The 27582-nt window shown below is 39.5% G+C and overlaps 4 protein-coding genes across 4 annotated transcripts; all 4 read left to right on the top strand.

Moving 5' to 3' along the window:
• Positions 1–425: 425 nt before the first annotated feature.
• Positions 426–10059, top strand: LOC146633889 (myosin heavy chain, fast skeletal muscle-like). The gene is made up of 35 exons (XM_085351694.1): positions 426–460; positions 652–701; positions 795–1017; positions 1115–1258; positions 1344–1500; positions 1675–1702; positions 1782–2079; positions 2167–2230; positions 2749–2847; positions 2938–3041; positions 3135–3273; positions 3359–3477; positions 3577–3726; positions 3811–3981; positions 4069–4375; positions 4510–4583; positions 4677–4764; positions 4847–4964; positions 5078–5201; positions 5281–5417; positions 5521–5776; positions 5974–6216; positions 6351–6527; positions 6637–6782; positions 6878–6968; positions 7072–7461; positions 7567–7693; positions 7820–7938; positions 8160–8356; positions 8449–8632; positions 8726–8891; positions 9025–9149; positions 9243–9551; positions 9640–9843; positions 9925–10059. Exons 3-35 carry the CDS (start codon positions 814–816, stop codon positions 10057–10059), a joined length of 5394 nt encoding a protein of 1797 aa, XP_085207820.1. The 5' UTR covers positions 426–460; positions 652–701; positions 795–813.
• A 78-nt stretch (positions 10060–10137) lies between these two features.
• Positions 10138–11305, top strand: LOC146633888 (uncharacterized). The gene is made up of 5 exons (XM_085351698.1): positions 10138–10308; positions 10450–10554; positions 10645–10740; positions 10855–10986; positions 11176–11305. The coding sequence occupies exons 1-5, from the start codon at positions 10144–10146 to the stop codon at positions 11191–11193; spliced, it is 516 nt and encodes a 171-aa protein (XP_085207824.1). The 5' UTR covers positions 10138–10143; the 3' UTR covers positions 11194–11305.
• A 3874-nt stretch (positions 11306–15179) lies between these two features.
• Positions 15180–24835, top strand: LOC146633887 (myosin heavy chain, fast skeletal muscle-like). The gene is made up of 35 exons (XM_085351693.1): positions 15180–15214; positions 15406–15455; positions 15549–15771; positions 15869–16012; positions 16098–16254; positions 16429–16456; positions 16536–16833; positions 16921–16984; positions 17518–17616; positions 17707–17810; positions 17904–18042; positions 18128–18246; positions 18346–18495; positions 18580–18750; positions 18838–19144; positions 19278–19351; positions 19451–19538; positions 19621–19738; positions 19852–19975; positions 20057–20193; positions 20297–20552; positions 20750–20992; positions 21127–21303; positions 21413–21558; positions 21654–21744; positions 21848–22237; positions 22343–22469; positions 22596–22714; positions 22936–23132; positions 23225–23408; positions 23501–23666; positions 23800–23924; positions 24018–24326; positions 24415–24618; positions 24701–24835. Exons 3-35 carry the CDS (start codon positions 15568–15570, stop codon positions 24833–24835), a joined length of 5394 nt encoding a protein of 1797 aa, XP_085207819.1. The 5' UTR covers positions 15180–15214; positions 15406–15455; positions 15549–15567.
• Positions 24836–24913: 78 nt separating this feature from the next.
• On the top strand, positions 24914–26081 carry LOC146633886 (uncharacterized). The gene is made up of 5 exons (XM_085351697.1): positions 24914–25084; positions 25226–25330; positions 25421–25516; positions 25631–25762; positions 25952–26081. Exons 1-5 carry the CDS (start codon positions 24920–24922, stop codon positions 25967–25969), a joined length of 516 nt encoding a protein of 171 aa, XP_085207823.1. The 5' UTR covers positions 24914–24919; the 3' UTR covers positions 25970–26081.
• The last annotated feature ends 1501 nt before the right edge of the window (positions 26082–27582 follow it).

Here is a 27582-nt window from a genome sequence, read left to right as displayed (position 1 = left end):
TAGTTGGACACACAGATAAGCTTAGTATAAACTGTATCAAATTAATATCCATTTATCTTCAAAAGTTATTAGAATGAATAATCCCAAAACCATGCAGAGCACTATTTTAATTTACCACTAACTATATTGTTAACATTTCTTACATTTTCCATATTTCGGAGCATAATCACTTAAATAAATATACCAAATAAACCACAATACATTGGCAATATTTTTTTCACTAAGGAATACAGCTGAATTGTTTATATTTGAAAGTATGTTGTATTAGAAAAGAGGGATTACATATGTGGAAAATGGATCAAAACAATTAATTTATTTTTGACCATATCAGTATCAAGAAGCAAGGTGTCAGACATTCATGACCAAACTAAGGAGAGTGTAAATGCTGAGGAAGCAGAGCCGTTGTCTATAAAAGCAGCAGCTCTGGACATTTGCTCTAACTGACGGGCATCTAAGACGGGTGAGTACAGTAAAGGATTCAGCTACCATGTTTTATCTACTGTGTATTATATGCTCTCATTAAGTTTATATTTTCCATTTTTAAGTGTTCAGTTATTACATTTTTTTTTGACACTGAAAATTTTACCTTTTGAATGGATTCTTAAACTGAAGAGTAAAATGTCCATTGATATACGTTTACTTATTTTATAGCACCTTGACATACACAGGATACCAAGGAATTTCTGTTTGCATCAGCTGAGGTAAAATCCACAAATCAAAAAGAATGGATGTTAATTATGGTTTGTATAATAAGTACAGTAAATGATTTATGTGTCAATCCATCATATTTTCAGTCTTTAGTAAAGTGCCACCATGAGCACAGACGCGGAGATGGCGCAGTATGGCGCGGCGGCCATTTACCTACGCAAGCCAGAAAAGGAGAGGATTGAGGCCCAGGCTGCTCCATTTGATGCCAAGACGGCCTTCTTTGTGACTGTTCCTGATGAGATGTATGTCAAGGGGAAACTTACCAAGAAGGAGGGTGGTAAAGCCACTGTTGAGACAGACGACGGAAAGGTAGATGAATTATCAATGTACTTTATCTATTTGTCAAATATATAGTGCCAAACTTTGAAAGCTGATTTTTTCTAAGTGATCTTAATTTTCTATTCAGACGGTCACTGTAAAGGAGGATGAAATCCACCCTAGAAACCCTCCAAAGTTTGATAAGATGGAGGACATGGCCATGATGACCCACCTTAATGAGCCATCTGTGTTGTTTAACCTCAAAGAGCGTTATGCATCATGGATGATCTACGTAAGTTTTCACATTGCTGTGTGTGAGAGGAAAGTATCATGCTGATCTGTAAATGTTTAAATGATATTTATTGTCTATGATACAGACCTACTCTGGGTTGTTCTGCGTTGTCGTCAATCCCTACAAGTGGCTTCCTGTATATGATGCTACATGTGTAGGAGCATACAGAGGAAAGAAGAGGATTGAGGCTCCACCCCACATCTTCTCCATCTCTGACAATGCCTATCAGTTTATGCTCACTGGTAAGCTCAATTCTCTATTAAAGACTTTAAATGCATTTAGGACTTCTACTTAAAGAGATGACCATTAATCATTGTGTGAAAAAAAATTTTTCTTAGAACATAGCTACTTATAAGTGATTGGAAATAAATGAATCCTAAGATTATTCAAGACATGCTTATATGTTTTTCTTTTAGATCGTGAGAACCAGTCTGTCCTGATTACGTGAGTATAATAAAAACTGTATGCAAAATATATAAAAACGATATAAAGGCATTTTAACAATGTGTCCCCTAAACCCCAGTGGAGAATCCGGTGCAGGAAAGACTGTCAACACCAAACGTGTCATCCAGTACTTTGCAACAATTGCAGCTCTTGGAGCTAAGAAGGCTGAGCCAGCAGCTGGCAAAATGCAGGTAGATTTTTTATTCTGCATCAACGTCTTTGTGACAGAAAAAGAAAATCAATTTTGGAAGATCAGCTCACATAAAAACAATATATTCTTGCAGGGCTCTCTTGAGGATCAGATTGTTGCTGCCAACCCTCTGTTGGAGGCCTACGGTAATGCCAAGACTGTGAGGAATGACAACTCCTCTCGTTTTGTAAGTGATTAAAACGAGTTAATGTAAATGAGCTTTTTACTACTTGCTCTCATGAAAGGCAATATTAATAAAGATCTACCCGTGTAGGGTAAATTCATCAGGATTCACTTTGGCACATCTGGCAAGCTGTCTTCAGCTGATATTGAAACATGTAAGTTTGAACCACAGTGTAAATTACCATTATCTGTGATAGAAATTATATTTAATTAGTCACTTAAATGTATTCAAGCTCTGGGGAATGAGAATCAAACTGATAAGTCCAGAATGCCCCCCCCCCAAACCAACCAAAAAAAACCCTAAATATTATGTAACAGATCTGTTTAGTTATTTTACAGCACATAAAGAGATGAGTCACTTAATTTCAGAAGAAGTAATATTGTCTGTTGTGGTGGAACACACGGATGCATGAACAGTGTGGTTACGCTATATATATAAGTTATATACTGTAACCCAGTAGTTATCATGTGTGTAAGTAGGAACATATTGCAAAAACATTTAAAGTATAATAAGGTATACTGTGAAGCACGTTATAAGTAAAGCAACAGAACTGAAAAAAGTTTCAAACACGCCCAATGACAGCCAAGGAAATGAATGCATGCATGATCCATTTTGCAGTTTTGACTGTGATGTCTCATGTCTACAGTGTCAAAATTAATCTGTTGTCCTTAGATCTGCTGGAGAAGTCCCGTGTCACCTTCCAGTTGTCTGCTGAGAGGAGCTACCATATCTTCTATCAGCTGATGACAGGCCACAAGCCTGAGCTTCTGGGTATGTTGACAGGACACCTAAATTTAAAATTTAAAACCATTAAAATCACATTCTAAGCAAAAAACAAGTTAACTTCATTTCTCCTTTCAGAGGCTCTTCTGATCACAACTAACCCTTATGACTATCCAATGGTCAGTCAGGGTGAAATCACTGTCAAGAGCATCGATGATGTGGAGGAGTTCATTGCAACAGATGTAAAATCACATTTGACACAGAATCTTATACTTAACCATAAATATCTTCTTTTGTTTTATTTATTGATAGCTGATTTCATTTTTTTCTTACAGACTGCTATTGACATCTTGGGCTTTACTGCTGAAGAGAAGTTAAGCATCTACAAGCTGACTGGTGCTGTGATGCATCATGGCAACATGAAATTCAAGCAGAAGCAGCGTGAAGAGCAGGCTGAACCTGATGGCACCGAGGGTATTGTGAAAAATTTCTATAATGGAGAAATGTTTGAAGTATTTGTATTTATTAGGTATTATAATGATTTGTTTTAATCCAACAGTGGCTGACAAGATTGCGTACCTATTGGGCCTGAACTCGGCTGATATGCTGAAAGCTTTGTGCTACCCAAGAGTCAAGGTTGGCAATGAGATGGTGACCAAAGGTCAGACCGTCCCACAGGTAATTCATAAAAGGGAGACTTGTATAATCATATTATAATTATAAACATTATAGCTGTATTCATATGGTTTTGTATAATTATAAATTCTTGTTTGCCAGGTCAACAATGCTGTCTCGGCTCTGTGCAAATCTATCTATGAGAAAATGTTCTTGTGGATGGTTATCCGTATCAATGAGATGCTGGACACAAAGCAGCCCAGACAGTTCTTCATTGGAGTGCTGGATATCGCTGGGTTTGAGATCTTTGATGTGAGCACTTGAAACATTTCAACACATTTCTTAAACTTTAAAGACTTTATTGCCATGAAGTTAGACATGTTTGTACTATTACAGTTCAACAGCTTGGAGCAACTCTGCATCAACTTCACCAATGAGAAACTGCAACAGTTTTTCAACCATCACATGTTTGTCCTGGAGCAAGAGGAGTACAAGAAAGAAGGCATTATATGGGAGTTCATTGACTTTGGTATGGACTTGGCTGCCTGCATTGAGCTTATTGAGAAGGTAAACAGCTACTATGGAAGAAATGTACATGTGGTTGCATATGTTACCTCCCTTGAAATTTTAATATAATTTATGATATTTTCTCAGCCAATGGGCATCTTCTCCATCCTTGAAGAGGAGTGCATGTTCCCCAAGGCCTCTGACACAACTTTCAAGAACAAGCTGCACGATCAGCATCTTGGCAAGACCAAAGCATTTGAGAAACCAAAGCCTGGAAAGGGCAAGGCTGAGGCACACTTCTCCCTGGTTCACTATGCTGGTACAGTGGACTACAATATCACTGGCTGGCTGGACAAGAACAAGGACCCACTGAATGACTCAGTTGTTCAGCTCTACCAGAAGTCTGCAAACAAACTAATGTGCTTCCTTTACGCAGCCCATGCTGGAGCTGATGGTAAGAAAAAAAACTGCTCACAAACTGCCATGTCCAGTACAGATAGCTACAATGTGCATACTGCAGGATAAATTTATACTGTGAAAAATATTTTTTCCAATTCCAATAATGAAATTTACTGTTTATGAAAACAGAGGCTGCTGGTGGTGGCAAGAAGGGTGGTAAGAAGAAGGGTGGTTCCTTCCAGACTGTGTCTGCTCTTTTCAGAGTATGTATAGATTTTCATATATATATATATATATAAATTAAATTCTAATTTTTAAATAGTATTAACCTATTATCTAATGATGCTGATCTACAGGAGAATCTGGCCAAGCTGATGACCAACTTAAGAAGCACTCATCCTCACTTTGTCCGTTGCCTGATTCCCAATGAGACAAAGACCCCAGGTACCCCACAGTAATATTAACTGCAAAAATGACAGTAAGAATATAGAAAAGATTTGAAACATTATGCATTTCTGACTCTCAGGCCTTATGGAGAACTTCCTGGTCATCCACCAGCTGAGGTGTAACGGTGTACTGGAGGGCATCAGAATCTGCAGAAAGGGTTTCCCCAGCAGAATCCTCTATGGTGACTTCAAGCAGAGGTGACAGCACATTACAATATTGGGAAGGAAAAATGAATTCATGGTTGTTGTAAAGGACAAACTTGAATATGATGGAAGAAAAATCTAAGTAACAACCTGATTCTCTCTTGAAGATACAAAGTGTTGAATGCCAGTGTCATCCCTGAGGGACAGTTCATTGACAACAAGAAAGCTTCAGAGAAGCTGCTTGGCTCCATTGATGTGGATCACACACAGTACATGTTTGGGCACACAAAGGTACACTTCATTATATTAATAGACATTAACAAAACACTGTCCATTTGTACTTGTACTTGTGTTTTCAATGATTAAATAGGTGTTCTTCAAAGCTGGTCTGCTGGGCACTCTTGAGGAGATGAGAGATGAGAAACTGGCTGAGCTGGTGACCATGACTCAGGCTCTCTGCAGAGGATATGTCATGAGGAAAGAGTTTGTGAAGATGATGGAGAGGAGGTAACATTGTCATACTAAACTCTATTGTATTCTCTTTTTTATTTCCTTCCTCATATTAAGATCCTACGACACTAAAAGTAACACTCTCATGTTTGGTTTTTAGAGAATCTATCTACACCATCCAGTACAACATCCGTTCTTTCATGAATGTCAAGAACTGGCCATGGCTGAAAGTATACTTCAAGATCAAGCCTCTTCTGAAGAGTGCTGAGACTGAGAAGGAGTTGCAGAACATGAAGGAGAACTATGAGAAGATGAAGACAGACCTGGCTACTGCTCTGGCTAAGAAGAAGGAACTGGAAGAGAAGATGGTCGGCCTGCTGCAGGAGAAGAATGACCTGCAACTTCAAGTGTCTGCAGTAAGTAGTAGAGAAAAGTATATATTACACCTGTAGTTCATGTATGTTAAATTTAGATATGAAAAGGCCACATGCTTATTTTATCCTCTGATTATTTATGTGCTAAAACAAAAGTGTAGCTAAAAGTACGATCAAGAAAACACTAGGACAATGTGACTCACAAATAATCTAACTTGTGTGTTCAACATGTATTATAGGAAGTTGACAATCTCTCTGATGCTGAAGAAAGGTGTGAGGGGCTCATTAAGAGCAAGATCCAGCTCGAGGCCAAACTCAAAGAGACAAGTGAGAGACTGGAGGATGAAGAGGAAATCAATGCTGAGCTGACTGCTAAGAAGAGGAAGCTGGAGGATGAATGCTCTGAGCTGAAGAAGGACATTGATGACTTGGAGCTCACCTTGGCCAAAGTGGAGAAGGAGAAACATGCCACAGAAAACAAGGTTCAGTTCATTTTGATTATATTCTTAGTTCAATTAAAACATATAATGTTGTTCTTTGAATATATATGTTAAACGTTCAAATAATCTGCAAAATCTCAAACAAAATTAAACTTAATGTATTCACATTGTTTCAGGTGAAAAACCTGACAGAGGAGATGGCATCTCAAGATGAGTCAATTGCCAAGTTGACTAAGGAGAAGAAAGCCTTACAAGAGGCCCATCAGCAAACACTGGATGATCTCCAGGCAGAGGAGGACAAAGTCAACACTCTGACCAAGTCCAAAACAAAGCTGGAACAGCAAGTTGATGATGTAAGAAAACTATAATAATGATGTGTTTGTTTTTGTTTTTTATGGAAAGAATTTTAGTGCTGAATCATTGTCTTTCCAACCACTTGAATCAACTGACATGACTTTATAGCTTGAGGGTTCACTGGAGCAAGAGAAGAAGCTCCGCATGGACCTTGAGAGAGCCAAGAGGAAGCTGGAGGGAGATCTGAAACTGGCCCAGGAATCCATAATGGATCTGGAGAATGACAAGCAGCAGTCTGATGAGAAAATCAAGAAGTAGGGCTTTTTTTGTAAATAATTTTCTTTACACACACTGCATTGCAATAATCATATGGACTATGATCGTAAAACCATACTTCTTCCACACCAAGGAAGGACTTTGAAATCAGCCAACTTCTCAGCAAAATTGAAGATGAACAATCCCTTGGTGCTCAACTTCAGAAGAAGATCAAAGAACTTCAAGTAACACTAACGACCAGTGTTCATAAAGAATATTGTTCATTATAAGTCAAAAATCTACTTTAGTTCAGGTTCTAATCGATAAATCCAAATAATTTCAAACTAGGCTCGTATTGAGGAGCTGGAAGAGGAGATTGAGGCTGAGAGGGCAGCTCGGGCTAAGGTAGAGAAGCAGAGAGCCGACCTCTCCAGGGAGCTTGAAGAGATCAGCGAGAGGCTCGAGGAAGCTGGTGGAGCAACAGCTGCTCAGATTGAGATGAACAAGAAGCGAGAGGCTGAGTTCCAGAAACTGCGTCGTGATCTTGAGGAATCAACTCTGCAGCATGAAGCTACTGCAGCAGCTCTCCGTAAGAAGCAGGCTGACACTGTTGCAGAGCTCGGAGAGCAGATCGACAACCTCCAGCGTGTCAAACAGAAGCTGGAGAAAGAGAAGAGCGAGTACAAGATGGAGATTGATGACCTCTCCAGCAACATGGAGGCTGTTGCTAAAGCAAAGGTGCGGACAGTATTTATAGAGAACAGATTTTTTCTTTTTTACATTTCAGGACCGCCAAAGCAGCTCATTAACTGTTAACATGGATATGGCATTACTTGGTGACAGGGCAACTTGGAGAAAATGTGCAGGACTCTTGAGGATCAACTAAGTGAACTCAAAGCCAAAAATGATGAGAATGTTCGTCAGCTGAATGACATTAATGCCCAGAAGGCGAGACTTCAAACAGAGAATGGTAAGTGATGTATAACAAAGAACCAGTCTGTGTCTGGAAATTTGTCATTTACAGGTACCTAAAACTACAACCAATCAGTGGGTGAAATGAAACAAACTGGGCTTAATACATGTGTGTTAACTACAGGTGAGTTCAGTCGCCTGCTTGAGGAGAAAGAAGCTCTTGTTTCTCAGCTCACAAGGGGCAAGCAGGCCTTCACTCAGCAGATTGAGGAACTGAAGAGACACGTTGAGGAGGAAGTGAAGGTCTGAAATATTTTCTCTCTTCTTTTAAATTTCAGCACTTACTAATAAAAACAGACAAGTTTTAATCAGTTACAGAGACACTCAGTAACTCTGAGACAGATAATCCTCTAATTTCTTTCTTAGGTTTTACCTCTTAAATCTGTTATCCTCTCAGCATTAGACTTTAAAATTGATTTCAACAATAAAATATCGAAATCTGAAATCAACTGTCACTTCAACAGGCCAAGAATGCCCTGGCTCATGCTGTTCAGTCAGCACGTCATGACTGTGATCTGCTGAGAGAGCAGTTTGAGGAGGAGCAGGAGGCCAAGGCTGAGCTGCAGCGAGGAATGTCCAAGGCCAACAGTGAGGTGGCTCAGTGGCGATCCAAATATGAGACTGATGCCATCCAGCGAACTGAGGAGCTGGAGGAGGCCAAGTAAGTCACCATACTTTCATTGTTTAAATTGGTTTTCAGACTTAAAACCAACCAATTCAGACTTAATCAAAACAAAATTATTTTAACAACAGGAAAAAGCTTGCCCAGCGCCTGCAGGAGGCTGAGGAATCCATTGAGGCTGTGAACTCCAAGTGTGCCTCACTGGAGAAGACCAAGCAGAGGCTGCAGGGTGAGGTGGAGGACCTCATGATTGACGTGGAGAGAGCTAATTCTCTGGCTGCCAACCTTGACAAGAAGCAGAGGAACTTTGATAAGGTAAAGTTTTAAACATAACCTCTGTCATCAAAGGAGAAATTACACCCATTACAACAACTAATTATTTAATTAATTAATTTTTAATTAATCTAGGTCCTGGCAGAATGGAAGCAGAAGTATGAGGAGAGCCAGGCAGAGCTGGAAGGAGCCCAAAAGGAGGCTCGTTCTCTCAGCACTGAGTTGTTCAAGATGAAGAACTCATATGAAGAGGCTCTGGATCATCTTGAGACCATGAAGAGAGAGAACAAGAACCTGCAGCGTACGCTTATCTTGCTATAGATCATATGGATATGATTCTAATGTTTATATTCATTTACAGCTTTTGTTGTGGCCAAAACATTTGCATATATCAGCTCCAAGTACTAAAACTCTTGGCTGTGTTTGCTCTGTAGAGGAGATCTCAGATCTGACTGAGCAGATTGGTGAGACTGGAAAGAGCATCCATGAGCTGGAAAAGGCCAAGAAGACTGTTGAGACTGAGAAGTCTGAAATTCAGACAGCTCTGGAGGAAGCTGAGGTAATGTATTTTATAAAAATGTACTTTGTTTGTAATTACATTTCTAAAACTATCCCTTCTCCAGTTTATGTTGAAATAAACCTTTATTTAAAGGGAACTCTGGAACACGAGGAGGCCAAGATCCTTCGTGTTCAGCTTGAGCTAAACCAGGTAAAAGGTGAGATTGACAGGAAGCTGTCAGAGAAGGATGAGGAGATGGAGCAGATCAAGAGGAACAGCCAGAGGGTGATTGACTCCATGCAGAGCACCCTTGATGCTGAGGTCAGGAGCAGGAATGATGCCCTGAGAGTCAAGAAGAAGATGGAGGGAGACCTGAATGAGATGGAGATTCAGTTGAGCCATGCCAACAGACAGGCTGCTGAGGCCCAGAAACAACTGAGGAATGTCCAAGGACAGCTCAAGGTGAGTTGGTAGTTCATTTGTGTTTGTGTGAATTTTTAATTAACCTCCAAGCAAACAATGATAATATCTTTTGTTTGTTTGTCATCAGGATGCTCAGCTGCACCTGGATGATGCAGTCAGAGGACAGGAAGACATGAAGGAGCAGGTCGCCATGGTGGAGCGCAGAAATGGTCTGATGGTGGCTGAGATTGAGGAGCTGAGAGCCGCTCTGGAGCAGACAGAGAGAGGACGCAAAGTAGCTGAGCAGGAGTTGGTTGATGCTAGCGAGCGTGTTGGACTGCTTCACTCTCAGGTTGGTATTCATTACTTTACAAGAACTTTGAGACATCAGAGAGTGAGAATCACATCATTAAAACTGTTCTCTTTCATTCAGAACACCAGTCTTTTGAACACCAAGAAGAAGCTGGAGGCTGACCTTGTCCAGGTTCAGGGTGAGGTGGATGATGCAGTTCAGGAAGCAAGAAATGCTGAGGAGAAGGCCAAAAAGGCTATCACTGATGTAAGTTAGTACTTTACAAGCCTTCTTTTCTTTTCAAAATTTTTGTTCATGCTTGATCAATAATGCCAACACCACCCATACTTTCAGGCTGCCATGATGGCTGAGGAGCTGAAGAAGGAGCAGGACACCAGTGCTCACCTGGAGAGGATGAAGAAGAACCTGGAGGTCACAGTCAAGGACCTGCAGCACCGTCTGGATGAGGCAGAGAACCTCGCCATGAAGGGTGGCAAGAAGCAGCTCCAGAAACTGGAGTCCAGGGTATGTACTGCATATATATATGCATATATAGTTATTATTCAAGTATTAAATAAACACTTTGATGCCATCACATGATCTCCACCCATTTTCTTTCTACTCTTAATATTTATTAAAAGCTGATTACTTATCATGGCATTAAAGGTCCGTGAACTAGAAACTGAAGTTGAAGCTGAGCAGAGACGTGGAGCTGATGCTGTTAAAGGAGTCCGCAAATATGAGAGGAGAGTGAAGGAGCTCACCTACCAGGTGATTACACATTTACCTAAATATCTATTACATTTAAGTTCCTAAATTCTTTCTTCTTCAGCCATCAGTAACAGTTTGTTGTTTATGCAGACTGAGGAGGACAAGAAGAATTTGGTCAGACTTCAGGATCTGGTGGACAAGCTGCAGCTCAAAGTCAAGGCTTACAAGAGACAGGCTGAGGAGGCTGTGAGTGAAATGTTTTGTGATTTTTACATATGGAATTCACAGCTTCATAACTGAGATATCTCTCATATATGATCAGATATGTTTTTAAATAAAACATATTGTTGCACTGAACAGGAGGAACAGGCCAACACCCACATGTCCAGACTGAGAAAGGTCCAACATGAGATGGAGGAAGCTCAGGAACGTGCTGACATTGCTGAATCTCAGGTCAACAAACTGAGAGCCAAGAGCCGTGATGCTGGAAAGGTAATTCATGTAATTTGTTTTACGAAAAAATGTACCGTTGTTTAATGGAGTTGTTTGATATAAGAGCTTTATGTTAATAATTTTCTGTGAATTGAAGAGAGTGTAGATACTATATTTACAATGTAGAATGAATTGTTTCAATGTTGATAATATTTGTTGAATAATTTTACCTTTCATTATTTTTTTCAGGGTGAAAGTGCTGAATAAGACACATTCTTTTGGAACTTTTTGGCAGTGTTCATAAAATATGAACTAACTGTTAAATTGTCCACGTATGATGTATTAATTCAATAAACACTTTCATTATGATTTCATGAAATGTAAAGAGTTTAATTTATTCTTTATTCTAAAAAAAGTCACATTCACATATACAATTTTTAACACGATAGTTTCTTCAGAATAATCGTGATTCATACCTACAGGACATCGTCCTGTGAAATGAGGACAGCACTTTTCCCTTTGTGTTCTCCCTTCTTGTGTTCAGCATTAGTGATGGCAGAGTTAAGTTAACCTTTAAAAGAAAACCATTCTTCCAGAAATATATTTGTAAGGTCAGACAATGTTGTTGGATGAGAAGGCCTGGTTCACAGTCTAACTCACTCCAAAGGTGTTTAATCAGGTTTTGGTCAGGACTCTGGCAGGCCAGTCAAGTTCTTGCACACCAAATTCCCCCATCCAATTTGTGCACTGGCACTCCATCATGTTAGACCAGGAAGGGGCTGTCCCTAAACTGTTCCCACAAAGCTAGGAGCATGAAACTGTCCAAAATGTCTTGGTGTGTTGAAACATTTCACCGGAACTAAGGGGCCAAGGCCATTTCGTGAAAAATAACTTCACATCGGCGCGATTCATCTCTTATCCAGAAAACATGAATACTGCCACAGTGTCAGTGTGCTTTTCTGCATCTTATGTATTGCATTGTGCCTGGTTATGTAAGGCTTTAGTGCAACTGCGTAGCCATGGAAACCCATTCCATGAAGCTCTCTAAACACTGTTCATGAGCTAATCTGAAGACCACATGAAGTTTAGAGTGTTGTAGTGACTGACTCCAGAAAGTTGGTGACCTCTGTGCACTATGTGAGACCCTGCTTTATCAATTTATGTGGCTTACCAATACACGGCTGGTTGCTGTGGTTCCTATTCACTTCCACTTCATTATAACACCACTAACAGTTGAATGTAGAATATTTAGTAACAAGGAATTTTCACTACTGGACTTGTTGCACAGGTGGTATTCTATAATGCTGCCATGTCGGAATTCACTGAGCTCCTGAGAGAGACCCGTTCTGCAATAAATGATTGGAGAAGAAGACTGCATGCCTAGGTGCTTGATTTTAAGCATGTGTTGCCATGGAAGTTTTTGAAACAATTGAATTCAGTGCTTTGGGTGGGTAATTAAAAAATTCTCTGTAGAACAATGTGCCATTTTGCATCTTTAGCAGGTTAAACATTTTAGGCTAAATATTACCATAAATTCACAGTCAAAAACTGATAATGCCTGAGATTGACTTTTTACATCCAATCTATTTACAGTTATAAAAATATTCCTTCAGACAGAGCTGTATATATGTGTTTATATTAAAATGTCCAAATTAATCTTATTACCAAACTTTAATAGGTATATTCAACAACTGCCATAATAACATCACATATTTTTTCAGGATAGTATTTGTAGCTGCACTGCTCTATATATACAACTCTGGTATACATTTACTTTTGAGAAAGGCAAAGCAGTAAAAAAGACGGACCAAAATCCAGTTCGCTTGTAAAAATACAAATTGAGTTTAAGGCAGTGCAAGTCACCATAAAACAGTGTCACTGATATAATACTGTAATGCTCACTCACATATAAGGCCACAATTGGTGGTGCCTTTCTACTTTCTATTTCGGATCATGCAGTACAGCTTACCTCAACTGAAAATGTGGACAGACCTCTAACAAAATCTGATATCTCCCCCACAGCACATCTATCTATACACGTGTGTGTGTGTGTGTGTGTGTGTGTGTGTGTGTGTGTGTGTGTGTGTGTGTGTGTGTGTGTGTGTGTGTGTGTGTGTGTGTGTACATGTTTAGACATTTTTGTGAGGACAGAAAATTGGCAAACTACTATACTTGTGGGGACCATCAATCCCCAAAGTAAAATGAAGAGTAGAAGAGGATTTGAAATTTTGAGCTGGACATTTCCTCTGCTCTTTAATGTCACCCTATGGTCATCCCTCTCCTTGAAATATCTGTTCACAACAGCCCTTTCCATTTTTATTTGTCAGAGTCTGATACAATCACCACTCTCTCCCCAGGAACACTCTCTACCACTTTACCCAACTTACTCCAGAATTCTTTTTCTTTTCTAACTGACATCCAACTTGTGGGGCATATGTACTGACAACATTCAGAATCATCCTTTTGATTTCCAGGTTCAAACTCATGTTCCTGCCTGACACTTTATTCACCTCTACAACAGGATAGCAAGGTGTGACAAAAGAAAATAATAATGAAGTGATGTGGATAAAAAGAATAGCAAGAAGTACCAGGTCCAGTGTTCCATGACTAGGATAAAAACTGCATTGTTCCTCCTTAATTAAAGGTTCAACTAAAAGACACACTCTGCAGCATGCTGGCATAGACCCTACCAGAGAGGCTGAGGATGATGCCCACCATTTGACACTCTGTGCTTTTTGCAAATGACTTCATCCTGAGCACTTGAGACATGTGTGAAAGGTTCTGGAGAAGCCACGGATAATGTTGTCAGACCTTTCGTTTGGGCAGAGTACTTGATTTGTCATTCATCATAGTAAAGGGATCTTATCCTTGTCTCATTAGAGTTTAAGGCTTTGTGAATGGTGAAGGGATCACAGAGACTTCATGTGTAGAACTGTCAATTAAATTGGGGGATTTTGTGCATGTTAGTGGCATCCATAGATGTCTAAGTGATCAGACAGTACTCATCACTAGCTCTCTCTAATGAGAGAGAGTTAGTAGCTCCATTGTAATTAAGAAATTTCAGTGCACTCGTCCAGATAGAAGTCCAAGCAAAAGAAACTCATCTATGACTCGATATGGACTACGATAGTATTTTCACAAAAGTATTAAGATATTAGTAAGTAAGAAGTAAGACACTTAATACTGTACACCTAGCAAAGCACTGGGCTAAATAAAAAGCAGATCAAAAAGTGTTTCCATTTTTGGTTGTAATGCTGTGTGTCTGCTCTGCAGTTTTGTTGCAATTCTACTGGCCCTTGGAATTACAGTGAAAACACACAACATACTGCATTTGATATTTGACCATGGACTTACCTTACCAATAGGTATAGGTACTTGTGGGTACTTCTGTGTTGTTGAAAAATAAATATATCTGTCTTTTGTGCCAACCACAAACCACTCCTCCTGTCCTTTGCTGGATTTATTTTTGACCATGATAGTATCTCATGTTCTGCTAGAAAGATAGCAAACATTAAGCCAAGTTTGTGCAAGCTTTAGAAATAAAAGCTAATCCTTGCTATGATCCCAGATTTTCCCTTCCTGTAAGAATATATCATTTAATTAGTTTATCAAAATTGTAAGCTAAAAGCTGTACGTTCACTTCTATCCACACAGAAATGAAATGTATTTATAACAAATTATTTTATAGTAATAAATTTTTTAATATTATGTTCCCAGTAGCTATATATAACACCCTTCTGGCAATAACAGAAAGTCTGATGATTTTTATGTCCTGTAACTATACACCAGTGGCACTAGAAGTTTAAAACTGGCTATCAAAATATCAAAGATAGTTGGACACACAGATAAGCTTACTATAAACTGTATCAAATTAATATCCATTTATCTTCAAAAGTTATTAGAATGAATAATCCCAAAACCATGCAGAGCACTATTTTAATTTAACACTAACTATATTGTTAACATTTCTTACATTTTCCATATTTAGGAGCATAATCACTTAAAGAAATATACCAAATAAACCACAATACATTGGCAATATTTTTTTCACTAAGGAATACAGCTGAATTGTTTATATTTGAAAGTATGTTGTATTAGAAAAGAGGGATTACATATGTGGAAAATGGATCAAAACAATTCATTTATTTTTGACCATATCAGTATCAAGAAGCAAGGTGTCAGACATTCATGACCAAACTAAGGAGAGTGTAAATGCTGAGGAAGCAGTCGTTGTTTATAAAAGCAGCAGCTCTGAAGATTTGCTCTAACTGACGGGCATCTAAGACGGGTGAGTACAGTAAAGGATTCAGCTACCATGTTTTATCTACTGTGTATTATATGCTCTCATTAAGTTTATATTTTCCATTTTTAAGTGTTCAGTTATTAAATTTTTTTTTGACACTGAAAATTTTACTTTTTGAATGGATTCTTAAACTGAAGAGTAAAATGTCCATTGATATACGTTTACTTATTTTATAGCACCTTGACATACACAGGATACCAAGGAATTTCTGTTTGCATCAGCTGAGGTAAAATCCACAAATCAAAAAGAATGGATGTTAATTATGGTTTGTATAATAAGTACAGTAAATGATTTATGTGTCAATCCATCATATTTTCAGTCTTTAGTAAAGTGCCACCATGAGCACAGACGCGGAGATGGCGCAGTATGGCGCGGCGTCCATTTACCTACGCAAGCCAGAAAAGGAGAGGATTGAGGCCCAGACTGCTCCATTTGATGCCAAGACGGCCTTCTTTGTGACTGTTCCTGATGAGATGTATGTCAAGGGGAAACTTACCAAGAAGGAGGGTGGTAAAGCCACTGTTGAGACAGACGACGGAAAGGTAGATGAATTATCAATGTACTTTATCTATTTGTCAAATATATAGTGCCAAACTTTGAAAGCTGATTTTTTCTAAGTGATCTTAATTTTCTATTCAGACGGTCACTGTAAAGGAGGATGAAATCCACCCTAGAAACCCTCCAAAGTTTGATAAGATGGAGGACATGGCCATGATGACCCACCTTAATGAGCCATCTGTGTTGTTTAACCTCAAAGAGCGTTATGCATCATGGATGATCTACGTAAGTTTTCACATTGCTGTGTGTGAGAGGAAAGTATCATGCTGATCTGTAAATGTTTAAATGATATTTATTGTCTATGATACAGACCTACTCTGGGTTGTTCTGCGTTGTCGTCAATCCCTACAAGTGGCTTCCTGTATATGATGCTACATGTGTAGCAGCATACAGAGGAAAGAAGAGGATTGAGGCTCCACCCCACATCTTCTCCATCTCTGACAATGCCTATCAGTTCATGCTCACTGGTAAGCTCAATTCTCTATTAAAGACTTTAAATGCATTTAGGACTTCTACTTAAAGAGATGACCATTAATCATTGCGTGAAAAAAATTGCTTCTTACCACATAGCTACTTATAAGTGATTGGAAATAAATGAATCCTAAGATTATTCAAGACATGCTTATATGTTTTTCTTTTAGATCGTGAGAACCAGTCTGTCCTGATTACGTGAGTATAATAAAAACTGTATGCAAAATATATAAAAACGATATAAAGGCATTTTAACAATGTGTCCCATAAACCCCAGTGGAGAATCCGGTGCAGGAAAGACTGTCAACACCAAACGTGTCATCCAGTACTTTGCAACAATTGCAGCTCTTGGAGCTAAGAAGGCTGAGCCAACAGCTGGCAAAATGCAGGTAGATTTTTTATTCTGCATCAACGTCTTTGTGACAGAAAAAGAAAATCAATTTTGGAAGATCAGCTCACATAAACACAATATATTCTTGCAGGGCTCTCTTGAGGATCAGATTGTTGCTGCCAACCCTCTGTTGGAGGCCTACGGTAATGCCAAGACTGTGAGGAATGACAACTCCTCTCGTTTTGTAAGTGATTAAAACGAGTTAATGTAAATGAGCTTTTTACTACTTGCTCTCATGAAAGGCAATATTAATAAAGATCTACCCCTGTAGGGTAAATTCATCAGGATTCACTTTGGCACATCTGGCAAGCTGTCTTCAGCTGATATTGAAACATGTAAGTTTGAACCACAGTGCAAATTACCATTATCTGTGACAGAAATTATATTTAATTAGTCACTTAAATGTATTCAAGCTCTGGGGAATGAGAATCAAACTGATAAGTCCAGAATGCCCCCCCCCCCCCCAAACCAACCAAAAAAACCCCTAAATATTATGTAACAGATCTGTTTAGTTATTTTACAGCACATAAGAATATGAGTCACTTAATTTCAGAAGAAGTAATATTGTCTGTTGTGGTGGAACACACGGATGCATGAACAGTGTGGTTACGCTATATATATAAGTTATATACTGTAACCCAGCAGTTATCGTGTGTAAGTATAAGTAGGAACATATTGCAACTTCACGGAACATTTAAAGTATAATAAGGTATACTGTGAAGCACGTTATAAGTAAAGCAACAGAACTGAAAAAAGTTTCAAACACGCCCAATGACAGCCAAGGAAATGAATGCATGCATGATCCATTTTGCAGTTTTGACTGTGATGTCTCATGTCTACAGTGTCAAAATTAATCTGTTGTCCTTAGATCTGCTGGAGAAGTCCCGTGTCACCTTCCAGTTGTCTGCTGAGAGGAGCTACCATATCTTCTATCAGCTGATGACAGGCCACAAGCCTGAGCTTCTGGGTATGTTGACAGGACACCTAAATTTAAAATTTAAAACCATTAAAATCACATTCTAAGCAAAAAACAAGTTAACTTCATTTCTCCTTTCAGAGGCTCTTCTGATCACAACTAACCCTTATGACTATCCAATGATCAGTCAGGGAGAAATCACTGTCAAGAGCATCGATGATGTGGAGGAGTTCATTGCAACAGATGTAAAATCACATTTGACACAGAATCTTATACTTAACCATAAATATCTTCTTTTGTTTTATTTATTGATAGCTGATTTCATTTTTTTCTTACAGACTGCTATTGACATCTTGGGCTTTACTGCTGAAGAGAAGTTAAGCATCTACAAGCTGACTGGTGCTGTGATGCATCATGGCAACATGAAATTCAAGCAGAAGCAGCGTGAAGAGCAGGCTGAACCTGATGGCACCGAGGGTATTGTGAAATATTTCTATAATGGAGAAATGTTTGAAGTATTTGTATTTATTAGGTATTATAATGATTTGTTTTAATCCAACAGTGGCTGACAAGATTGCGTACCTACTGGGCCTGAACTCGGCTGATATGCTGAAAGCTTTGTGCTACCCAAGAGTCAAGGTTGGCAATGAGATGGTGACCAAAGGTCAGACCGTCCCACAGGTAATTCATAAAAGGGAGACTTGTATAATCATATTATAATTATAAACATTATAGCTGTATTCATATGGTTTTGTATAATTATAAATTCTTGTTTCCCAGGTCAACAATGCTGTCTCGGCTCTGTGCAAATCTATCTATGAGAAAATGTTCTTGTGGATGGTTATCCGTATCAATGAGATGCTGGACACAAAGCAGCCCAGACAGTTCTTCATTGGAGTGCTGGATATCGCTGGGTTTGAGATCTTTGATGTGAGCACTTGAAACATTTCACCACATTTCTTAAACTTTAAAGACTTTATTGCCATGAAGTTAGACATGTTTGTACTATTACAGTTCAACAGCTTGGAGCAACTCTGCATCAACTTCACCAATGAGAAACTGCAACAGTTTTTCAACCATCACATGTTTGTCCTGGAGCAAGAGGAGTACAAGAAAGAAGGCATTATATGGGAGTTCATTGACTTTGGTATGGACTTGGCTGCCTGCATTGAGCTTATTGAGAAGGTAAACAGCTGCTCTGGAAGAAATGTACATGTGGTTGCATATGTTACCTCCCTTGAAATTTTAATATAATTTATGATATTTTCTCAGCCAATGGGCATCTTCTCCATCCTTGAAGAGGAGTGCATGTTCCCCAAGGCCTCTGACACAACGTTCAAGAACAAGCTGCACGATCAGCATCTTGGCAAGACCAAAGCATTTGAGAAACCAAAGCCTGGAAAGGGCAAGGCTGAGGCACACTTCTCCCTGGTTCACTATGCTGGTACAGTGGACTATAATATCACTGGCTGGCTGGACAAGAACAAGGACCCACTGAATGACTCAGTTGTTCAGCTCTACCAGAAGTCTGCAAACAAACTAATGTGCTTCCTTTACGCAGCCCATGCTGGAGCTGATGGTAAGAAACAAAAGTGCTCACAAGCTAGCGTGTCCAGTACAGATAGCTACAATGTGCATACTGCAGGATAAATTTATACTGTGAAAAATATTTTTTCAATTCCAATAATGAAATTTACTGTTTATGAAAACAGAGGCTGCTGGTGGTGGCAAGAAGGGTGGTAAGAAGAAGGGTGGTTCCTTCCAGACTGTGTCTGCTCTTTTCAGAGTATGTATAGATTTATATATATATATATATGTGTATATATAAATTAAATGCAAATTTTTAAATAGTATTAACCTATTATCTAATGATGCTGATCTACAGGAGAATCTGGCCAAGCTGATGACCAACTTAAGAAGCACTCATCCTCACTTTGTCCGTTGCCTGATTCCCAATGAGACAAAGACCCCAGGTACCCCACAGTAATATTAACTGCAAAAATGACAGTAAGAATATAGAAAAGATTTGAAACATTATGCATTTCTGACTCTCAGGCCTTATGGAGAACTTCCTGGTCATCCACCAGCTGAGGTGTAACGGTGTACTGGAGGGCATCAGAATCTGCAGAAAGGGTTTCCCCAGCAGAATCCTCTATGGTGACTTCAAGCAGAGGTGACAGCACATTACAATATTGGAAAGGAAAAATGAATTCATGGTTGTTGTAAAGGACAAACTTGAATATGGTGAAAGAAAAATCTAAGTAACAACATGATTTTCTCTTGAAGATACAAAGTGTTGAATGCCAGTGTCATCCCTGAGGGACAGTTCATTGACAACAAGAAAGCTTCAGAGAAGCTGCTTGGCTCCATTGATGTGGATCACACACAGTACATGTTTGGGCACACAAAGGTACACTTTGTTATATTAATAGACATTTTTAAAAAAAACTCTCAATATCCACGTATACATATGTTTTCAATGATTAAATAGGTGTTCTTCAAAGCTGGTCTGCTGGGCACTCTTGAGGAGATGAGAGATGAGAAACTGGCTGAGCTGGTGACCATGACTCAGGCTCTCTGCAGAGGATACGTCATGAGGAAAGAGTTTGTGAAGATGATGGAGAGGAGGTAACATTGTCATACTAAACTCTATTGTATTCTCTTTTGTATTTCCTTTCTCATATTAAGACCCAACGACACTAAAAGTAACACTCTCATGTTTGGTTTTTAGAGAATCTATCTACACCATCCAGTACAACATCCGTTCTTTCATGAATGTCAAGAACTGGCCATGGCTGAAAGTATACTTCAAGATCAAGCCTCTTCTGAAGAGTGCTGAGACTGAGAAGGAGTTGCAGAACATGAAGGAGAACTATGAGAAGATGAAGACAGACCTGGCTACTGCTCTGGCCAAGAAGAAGGAACTGGAAGAGAAGATGGTCGGCCTGCTGCAGGAGAAGAATGACCTGCAACTTCAAGTGGCTGCAGTAAGTAGTAGAGAAAATTTTATATTACACTTATAGTTCATGTATATTAAATTTAGATATGAAAAGGCCACATGCTTATTTTATCCTCTGATTATTTATGTGCTAAAACAAAAGTGTAGCTAAAAGTACGATCAAGAAAACACTAGGACAATGTGACTCACAAATAATCTAACTTGTGTGTTCAACATGTATTATAGGAAGTTGACAATCTCTCTGATGCTGAAGAAAGGTGTGAGGGGCTCATTAAGAGCAAGATCCAGCTCGAGGCCAAACTCAAAGAGACAAGTGAGAGACTGGAGGATGAAGAGGAAATCAATGCTGAGCTGACTGCTAAGAAGAGGAAGCTGGAGGATGAATGCTCTGAGCTGAAGAAGGACATTGATGACTTGGAGCTCACCTTGGCCAAAGTGGAGAAGGAGAAACATGCCACAGAAAACAAGGTTCAGTTCATTTTGATTATATTCTTAGTTCAATTAAAACATATAATGTTGTTCTTTGAATATATATGTTAAACGTTCAAATAATCAGCAAAATCTCAAACAAAATTAAACTTAATGTATTCACATTGTTTCAGGTGAAAAACCTGACAGAGGAGATGGCATCTCAAGATGAGTCAATTGCCAAGTTGACTAAGGAGAAGAAAGCCTTACAAGAGGCCCATCAGCAAACACTGGATGATCTCCAGGCAGAGGAGGACAAAGTCAACACTCTGACCAAGTCCAAAACAAAGCTGGAACAGCAAGTTGATGATGTAAGAAAACTATAATAATGATGTGTTTGTTTTTGTTTTTTATGGAAAGAATTTTAGTGCTGAATCATTGTCTTTCCAACCACTTGAATCAACTGACATGACTTTATAGCTTGAGGGTTCACTGGAGCAAGAGAAGAAGCTCCGCATGGACCTTGAGAGAGCCAAGAGGAAGCTGGAGGGAGATCTGAAACTGGCCCAGGAATCCATAATGGATCTGGAGAATGACAAGCAGCAGTCTGATGAGAAAATCAAGAAGTAGGGCTTTTTTTGTAAATAATTTTCTTTACACACACTGCATTGCAATAATCATATGGACTATGATCGTAAAACCATACTTCTTCCACACCAAGGAAGGACTTTGAAATCAGCCAACTTCTCAGCAAAATTGAAGATGAACAATCCCTTGGTGCTCAACTTCAGAAGAAGATTAAAGAACTTCAGGTAACACTAATGACCAGTGTTCATAAAGAATATTGTTCATTATAAGTCAAAAACCTACTTTAGTTTAGGTTCTAATCGATAAATCCAAATAATTTCAAACTAGGCTCGTATTGAGGAGCTGGAAGAGGAGATTGAGGCTGAGAGGGCAGCTCGGGCTAAGGTAGAGAAGCAGAGAGCCGACCTCTCCAGGGAGCTTGAAGAGATCAGCGAGAGGCTCGAGGAAGCTGGTGGAGCAACAGCTGCTCAGATTGAGATGAACAAGAAGCGAGAGGCTGAGTTCCAGAAACTGCGTCGTGATCTTGAGGAATCAACTCTGCAGCATGAAGCTACTGCAGCAGCTCTCCGTAAGAAGCAGGCTGACACTGTTGCAGAGCTCGGAGAGCAGATCGACAACCTCCAGCGTGTCAAACAGAAGCTGGAGAAAGAGAAGAGCGAGTACAAGATGGAGATTGATGACCTCTCCAGCAACATGGAGGCTGTTGCTAAAGCAAAGGTGCGGACAGTATTTATAGAGAACAGATTTTTTCTTTTTTACATTTCAGGACCGCCAAAGCAGCTCATTAACTGTTAACATGGATATGGCATTACTTGGTGACAGGGCAACTTGGAGAAAATGTGCAGGACTCTTGAGGATCAACTAAGTGAACTCAAAGCCAAAAATGATGAGAATGTTCGTCAGCTGAATGACATTAATGCCCAGAAGGCGAGACTTCAAACAGAGAATGGTAAGTGATGTATAACAAAGAAACAGTCTGTGTCTGGAAATTTGTCATTTACAGGTACCTAAAACTACAACCAATCAGTGGGTGAAATGAAACAAACTGGGCTTAATATATGTGTGTTAACTACAGGTGAGTTCAGTCGCCAGCTTGAGGAGAAAGAAGCTCTTGTTTCTCAGCTCACAAGGGGCAAGCAGGCCTTCACTCAGCAGATTGAGGAACTGAAGAGACACGTTGAGGAGGAAGTGAAGGTCTGAAATATTTTCTCTCTTCTTTTAAATTTCAGCACTTACTAATAAAAACAGACAAGTTTTAATCAGTTACAGAGACACTCAGTAACTCTGAGACAGATAATCCTCTAATATCTTTCTTAGGTTTTACCTCTTAAATTTGTTATCCTCTCAGCATTAGACTTTAAAATTGATTTCAACAATAAAATATCGAAATCTGAAATCAACTGTCACTTCAACAGGCCAAGAATGCCCTGGCTCATGCTGTTCAGTCAGCACGTCATGACTGTGATCTGCTCAGAGAGCAGTTTGAGGAGGAGCAGGAGGCCAAGGCTGAGCTGCAGCGAGGAATGTCCAAGGCCAACAGTGAGGTGGCTCAGTGGCGATCCAAATATGAGACTGATGCTATCCAGCGAACTGAGGAGCTGGAGGAGGCCAAGTAAGTCACCATACTTTCATTGTTTAAATTGGTTTTCAGACTTAAAACCAACCAATTCAGACTTAATCAAAACAAAATTATTTTAACAACAGGAAAAAGCTTGCCCAGCGCCTGCAGGAGGCTGAGGAATCCATTGAGGCTGTGAACTCCAAGTGTGCCTCACTGGAGAAGACCAAGCAGAGGCTGCAGGGTGAGGTGGAGGACCTCATGATTGATGTGGAGAGAGCTAATTCTCTGGCTGCCAACCTTGACAAGAAGCAGAGGAACTTTGATAAAGTAAAGTTTTAAACATAACCTCTGTCATCAAAGGAGAATTACACCCATTTCAACAACTAATTATTTAATTAATTAATTTTTAATTAATCTAGGTCCTGGCAGAATGGAAGCAGAAGTATGAGGAGAGCCAGGCAGAGCTGGAAGGAGCCCAAAAGGAGGCTCGTTCTCTCAGCACTGAGTTGTTCAAGATGAAGAACTCATATGAAGAGGCTCTGGATCATCTTGAGACCATGAAGAGAGAGAACAAGAACCTGCAGCGTATGCTTATCTTGCTATAGATCATATGGATATGATTCTAATGTTTATATTCATTTACAGCTTTTGTTGTGGCCAAAACATTTGCATATATCAGCTCCAAGTACTAAAACTCTTGGCTGTGTTTGCTCTGTAGAGGAGATCTCAGATCTGACTGAGCAGATTGGTGAGACTGGAAAGAGCATCCATGAGCTGGAAAAGGCCAAGAAGACTGTTGAGACTGAGAAGTCTGAAATTCAGACAGCTCTGGAGGAAGCTGAGGTAATGTATTTTATAAAAATGTACTTTGTTTGTAATTACATTTCTAAAACTATCCCTTCTCCAGTTTATGTTGAAATAAACCTTTATTTAAAGGGAACTCTGGAACACGAGGAGGCCAAGATCCTTCGTGTTCAGCTTGAGCTAAACCAGGTAAAAGGTGAGATTGACAGGAAGCTGTCAGAGAAGGATGAGGAGATGGAGCAGATCAAGAGGAACAGCCAGAGGGTGATTGACTCCATGCAGAGCACCCTTGATGCTGAGGTCAGGAGCAGGAATGATGCCCTGAGAGTCAAGAAGAAGATGGAGGGAGACCTGAATGAGATGGAGATTCAGCTGAGCCATGCCAACAGACAGGCTGCTGAGGCCCAGAAACAACTGAGGAATGTCCAAGGACAGCTCAAGGTGAGTTGGTAGTTCATTTGTGTTTGTGTGAATTTTTAATTAACCTCCAAGCAAACAATGATAATATCTTTTGTTTGTTTGTCATCAGGATGCTCAGCTGCACCTGGATGATGCAGTCAGAGGACAGGAAGACATGAAGGAGCAGGTCGCCATGGTAGAGCGCAGAAATGGTCTGATGGTGGCTGAGATTGAGGAGCTGAGAGCCGCTCTGGAGCAGACAGAGAGAGGACGCAAAGTAGCTGAGCAGGAGTTGGTTGATGCTAGCGAGCGTGTTGGACTGCTTCACTCTCAGGTTGGTATTCATTACTTTACAAGAACTTTGAGACATCAGAGAGTGAGAATCACATCATTAAAACGGTTTCTTTTTCATTCAGAACACCAGTCTTTTGAACACCAAGAAGAAGCTGGAGGCTGACCTTGTCCAGGTTCAGGGTGAGGTGGATGATGCAGTTCAGGAAGCAAGAAATGCTGAGGAGAAGGCCAAAAAGGCTATCACTGATGTAAGTTAGTACTTTACAAGCCTTCTTTTCTTTTCAAAAATTTTGTTCATGCTTGATCAATAATGCCAACACCACCCATACTTTCAGGCTGCCATGATGGCTGAGGAGCTGAAGAAGGAGCAGGACACCAGTGCTCACCTGGAGAGGATGAAGAAGAACCTGGAGGTCACAGTCAAGGACCTGCAGCACCGTCTGGATGAGGCAGAGAACCTCGCCATGAAGGGTGGCAAGAAGCAGCTCCAGAAACTGGAGTCCAGGGTATGTACTGCATATATATATGCATATATAGTTATTATTCAAGTATTAAATAAACACTTTGATGCCATCACATGATCTCCACCCATTTTCTTTCTACTCTTAATATTTATTAAAAGCTGATTACTTATCATGGCATTAAAGGTCCGTGAACTAGAAACTGAAGTTGAAGCTGAGCAGAGACGTGGAGCTGATGCTGTTAAAGGAGTCCGCAAATATGAGAGGAGAGTGAAGGAGCTCACCTACCAGGTGATTACACATTTACCTAAACATCTATTACATTTAAGTTCCTAAATTCTTTCTTCTTCAGCCATCAGTAACAGTTTGTTGTTTATGCAGACTGAGGAGGACAAGAAGAATTTGGTCAGACTTCAGGATCTGGTGGACAAGCTGCAGCTCAAAGTCAAGGCTTACAAGAGACAGGCTGAGGAGGCTGTGAGTGAAATGTTTTGTGATTTTTACATATGGAATTCACAGCTTAATAACTGAGATATCTCTCATATATGATCAGATATGTTTTTAAATAAAACATATTGTTGCACTGAACAGGAGGAACAGGCCAACACCCACATGTCCAGACTGAGAAAGGTCCAACATGAGATGGAGGAAGCTCAGGAACGTGCTGACATTGCTGAATCTCAGGTCAACAAACTGAGAGCCAAGAGCCGTGATGCTGGAAAGGTAATTCATGTAATTTGTTTTACGAAAAAATGTACCGTTGTTTAATGGAGTTGTTTGATATAAGAGCTTTATGTTAATAATTTTCTGTGAATTGAAGAGAGTGTAGATACTATATTTACAATGTAGAATGAATTGTTTCAATGTTGATAATATGTGTTGAATAATTTTACCTTTCATTATTTTTTTCAGGGTGAAAGTGCTGAATAAGACACATTCTTTTGGAACTTTTTGGCAGTGTTCATAAAATATGAACTAACTGTTAAATTGTCCACGTATGATGTATTAATTCAATAAACACTTTCATTATGATTTCATGAAATGTAAAGAGTTTAATTTATTCTTTATTCTAAAAAAAGTCACATTCACATATACAATTTTTAACACGATAGTTTCTTCAGAATAATCGTGATTCATACCTACAGGACATCGTCCTGTGAAATGAGGACAGCACTTTTCCCTTTGTGTTCTCCCTTCTTGTGTTCAGCATTAGTGATGGCAGAGTTAAGTTAACCTTTAAAAGAAAACCATTCTTCCAGAAATATATTTGTAAGGTCAGACAATGTTGTTGGATGAGAAGGCCTGGTTCACAGTCTAACTCACTCCAAAGGTGTTTAATCAGGTTTTGGTCAGGACTCTGGCAGGCCAGTCAAGTTCTTGCACACCAAATTCCCCCATCCAATTTGTGCACTGGCACTCCATCATGTTAGACCAGGAAGGGGCTGTCCCTAAACTGTTCCCACAAAGCTAGGAGCATGAAACTGTCCAAAATGTCTTGGTGTGTTGAAACATTTCACCGGAACTAAGGGGCCAAGGCCATTTCGTGAAAAATAACTTCACACCGGCGCGATTCATCTCTTATCCAGAAAACATGAATACTGCCACAGTGTCAGTGTGCTTTTCTGCATCTTATGTATTGCATTGTGCCTGGTTATGTAAGGCTTTAGTGCAACTGCGTAGCCATGGAAACCCATTCCATGAAGCTCTATAAACACTGTTCATGAGCTAATCTGAAGACCACATGAAGTTTAGAGTGTTGTAGTGACTGACTCCAGAAAGTTGGTGACCTCTGTGCACTATGTGAGACCCTGCTTTATCAATTTATGTGGCTTACCAATACACGGCTGGTTGCTGTGGTTCCTATTCACTTCCACTTCATTATAACACCACTAACAGTTGAATGTAGAATATTTAGTAACAAGGAATTTTCACTACTGGACTTGTTGCACAGGTGGTATTCTATAATGCTGCCATGTCGGAATTCACTGAGCTCCTGAGAGAGACCCGTTCTGCAATAAATGATTGGAGAAGAAGACTGCATGCCTAGGTGCTTGATTTTAAGCATGTGTTGCCATGGAAGTTTTTGAAACAATTGAATTCAGTGCTTTGGGTGGGTAATTAAAAAATTCTCTGTAGAACAATATGCCATTTTGCATCTTTAGCAGGTTAAACATTTTAGGCTAAATATTACCATAAATTCACAGTCAAAAACTGATAATGCCTGAGATTGACTTTTTACATCCAATCTATTTACAGTTATAAAAATATTCCTTCAGACAGAGCTGTATATATGTGTTTATATTAAAATGTCCAAATTAATCTTATTACCAAACTTTAATAGGTATATTCAACAACTGCCATAATAACATCACATATTTTTTCAGGATAGTATTTGTAGCTGCACTGCTCTATATATACAACTCTGGTATACATTTACTTTTGAGAAAGGCAAAGCAGTAAAAAAGACGGACCAAAATCCAGTTCGCTTGTAAAAATACAAATTGAGTTTAAGGCAGTGCAAGTCACCATAAAACAGTGTCACT

This window comes from Diplotaxodon limnothrissa, linkage group LG4 (genome assembly GCF_057381915.1).
Source record: "Diplotaxodon limnothrissa isolate DT_005_m linkage group LG4, D_limnothrissa_male_GT1.1, whole genome shotgun sequence".
NCBI lineage: Eukaryota > Metazoa > Chordata > Actinopteri > Cichliformes > Cichlidae > Diplotaxodon > Diplotaxodon limnothrissa.
The sequence above is the reverse complement of the archived record's forward strand: the minus strand, read 5'-3'. Positions and strand labels throughout refer to the sequence as shown.

Excerpts from the sequence above, each read along its gene's own strand:
- LOC146633889 (XM_085351694.1), top strand. The coding sequence starts at position 814 with ATGAGCACAGACGCGGAGATGGCGCAGTATGGCGCGGCGGCCATTTAC. Across the intron at positions 1,259-1,343 it reads ATGCATCATGGATGATCTAC|ACCTACTCTGGGTTGTTCTG; the intron begins GTAAGTTTTCAC and ends TCTATGATACAG. Across the intron at positions 6,217-6,350 it reads AACATGCCACAGAAAACAAG|GTGAAAAACCTGACAGAGGA; the intron begins GTTCAGTTCATT and ends ACATTGTTTCAG.
- LOC146633888 (XM_085351698.1), top strand. The coding sequence starts at position 10,144 with ATGATGGCTGAGGAGCTGAAGAAGGAGCAGGACACCAGTGCTCACCTG. Across the intron at positions 10,309-10,449 it reads TCCAGAAACTGGAGTCCAGG|GTCCGTGAACTAGAAACTGA; the intron begins GTATGTACTGCA and ends ATGGCATTAAAG. Across the intron at positions 10,555-10,644 it reads TGAAGGAGCTCACCTACCAG|ACTGAGGAGGACAAGAAGAA; the intron begins GTGATTACACAT and ends TTGTTTATGCAG.
- LOC146633887 (XM_085351693.1), top strand. The coding sequence starts at position 15,568 with ATGAGCACAGACGCGGAGATGGCGCAGTATGGCGCGGCGTCCATTTAC. Across the intron at positions 16,457-16,535 it reads AACCAGTCTGTCCTGATTAC|TGGAGAATCCGGTGCAGGAA; the intron begins GTGAGTATAATA and ends CATAAACCCCAG. Across the intron at positions 19,352-19,450 it reads CTGTGTCTGCTCTTTTCAGA|GAGAATCTGGCCAAGCTGAT; the intron begins GTATGTATAGAT and ends GCTGATCTACAG.
- LOC146633886 (XM_085351697.1), top strand. The coding sequence starts at position 24,920 with ATGATGGCTGAGGAGCTGAAGAAGGAGCAGGACACCAGTGCTCACCTG. Across the intron at positions 25,085-25,225 it reads TCCAGAAACTGGAGTCCAGG|GTCCGTGAACTAGAAACTGA; the intron begins GTATGTACTGCA and ends ATGGCATTAAAG. Across the intron at positions 25,331-25,420 it reads TGAAGGAGCTCACCTACCAG|ACTGAGGAGGACAAGAAGAA; the intron begins GTGATTACACAT and ends TTGTTTATGCAG.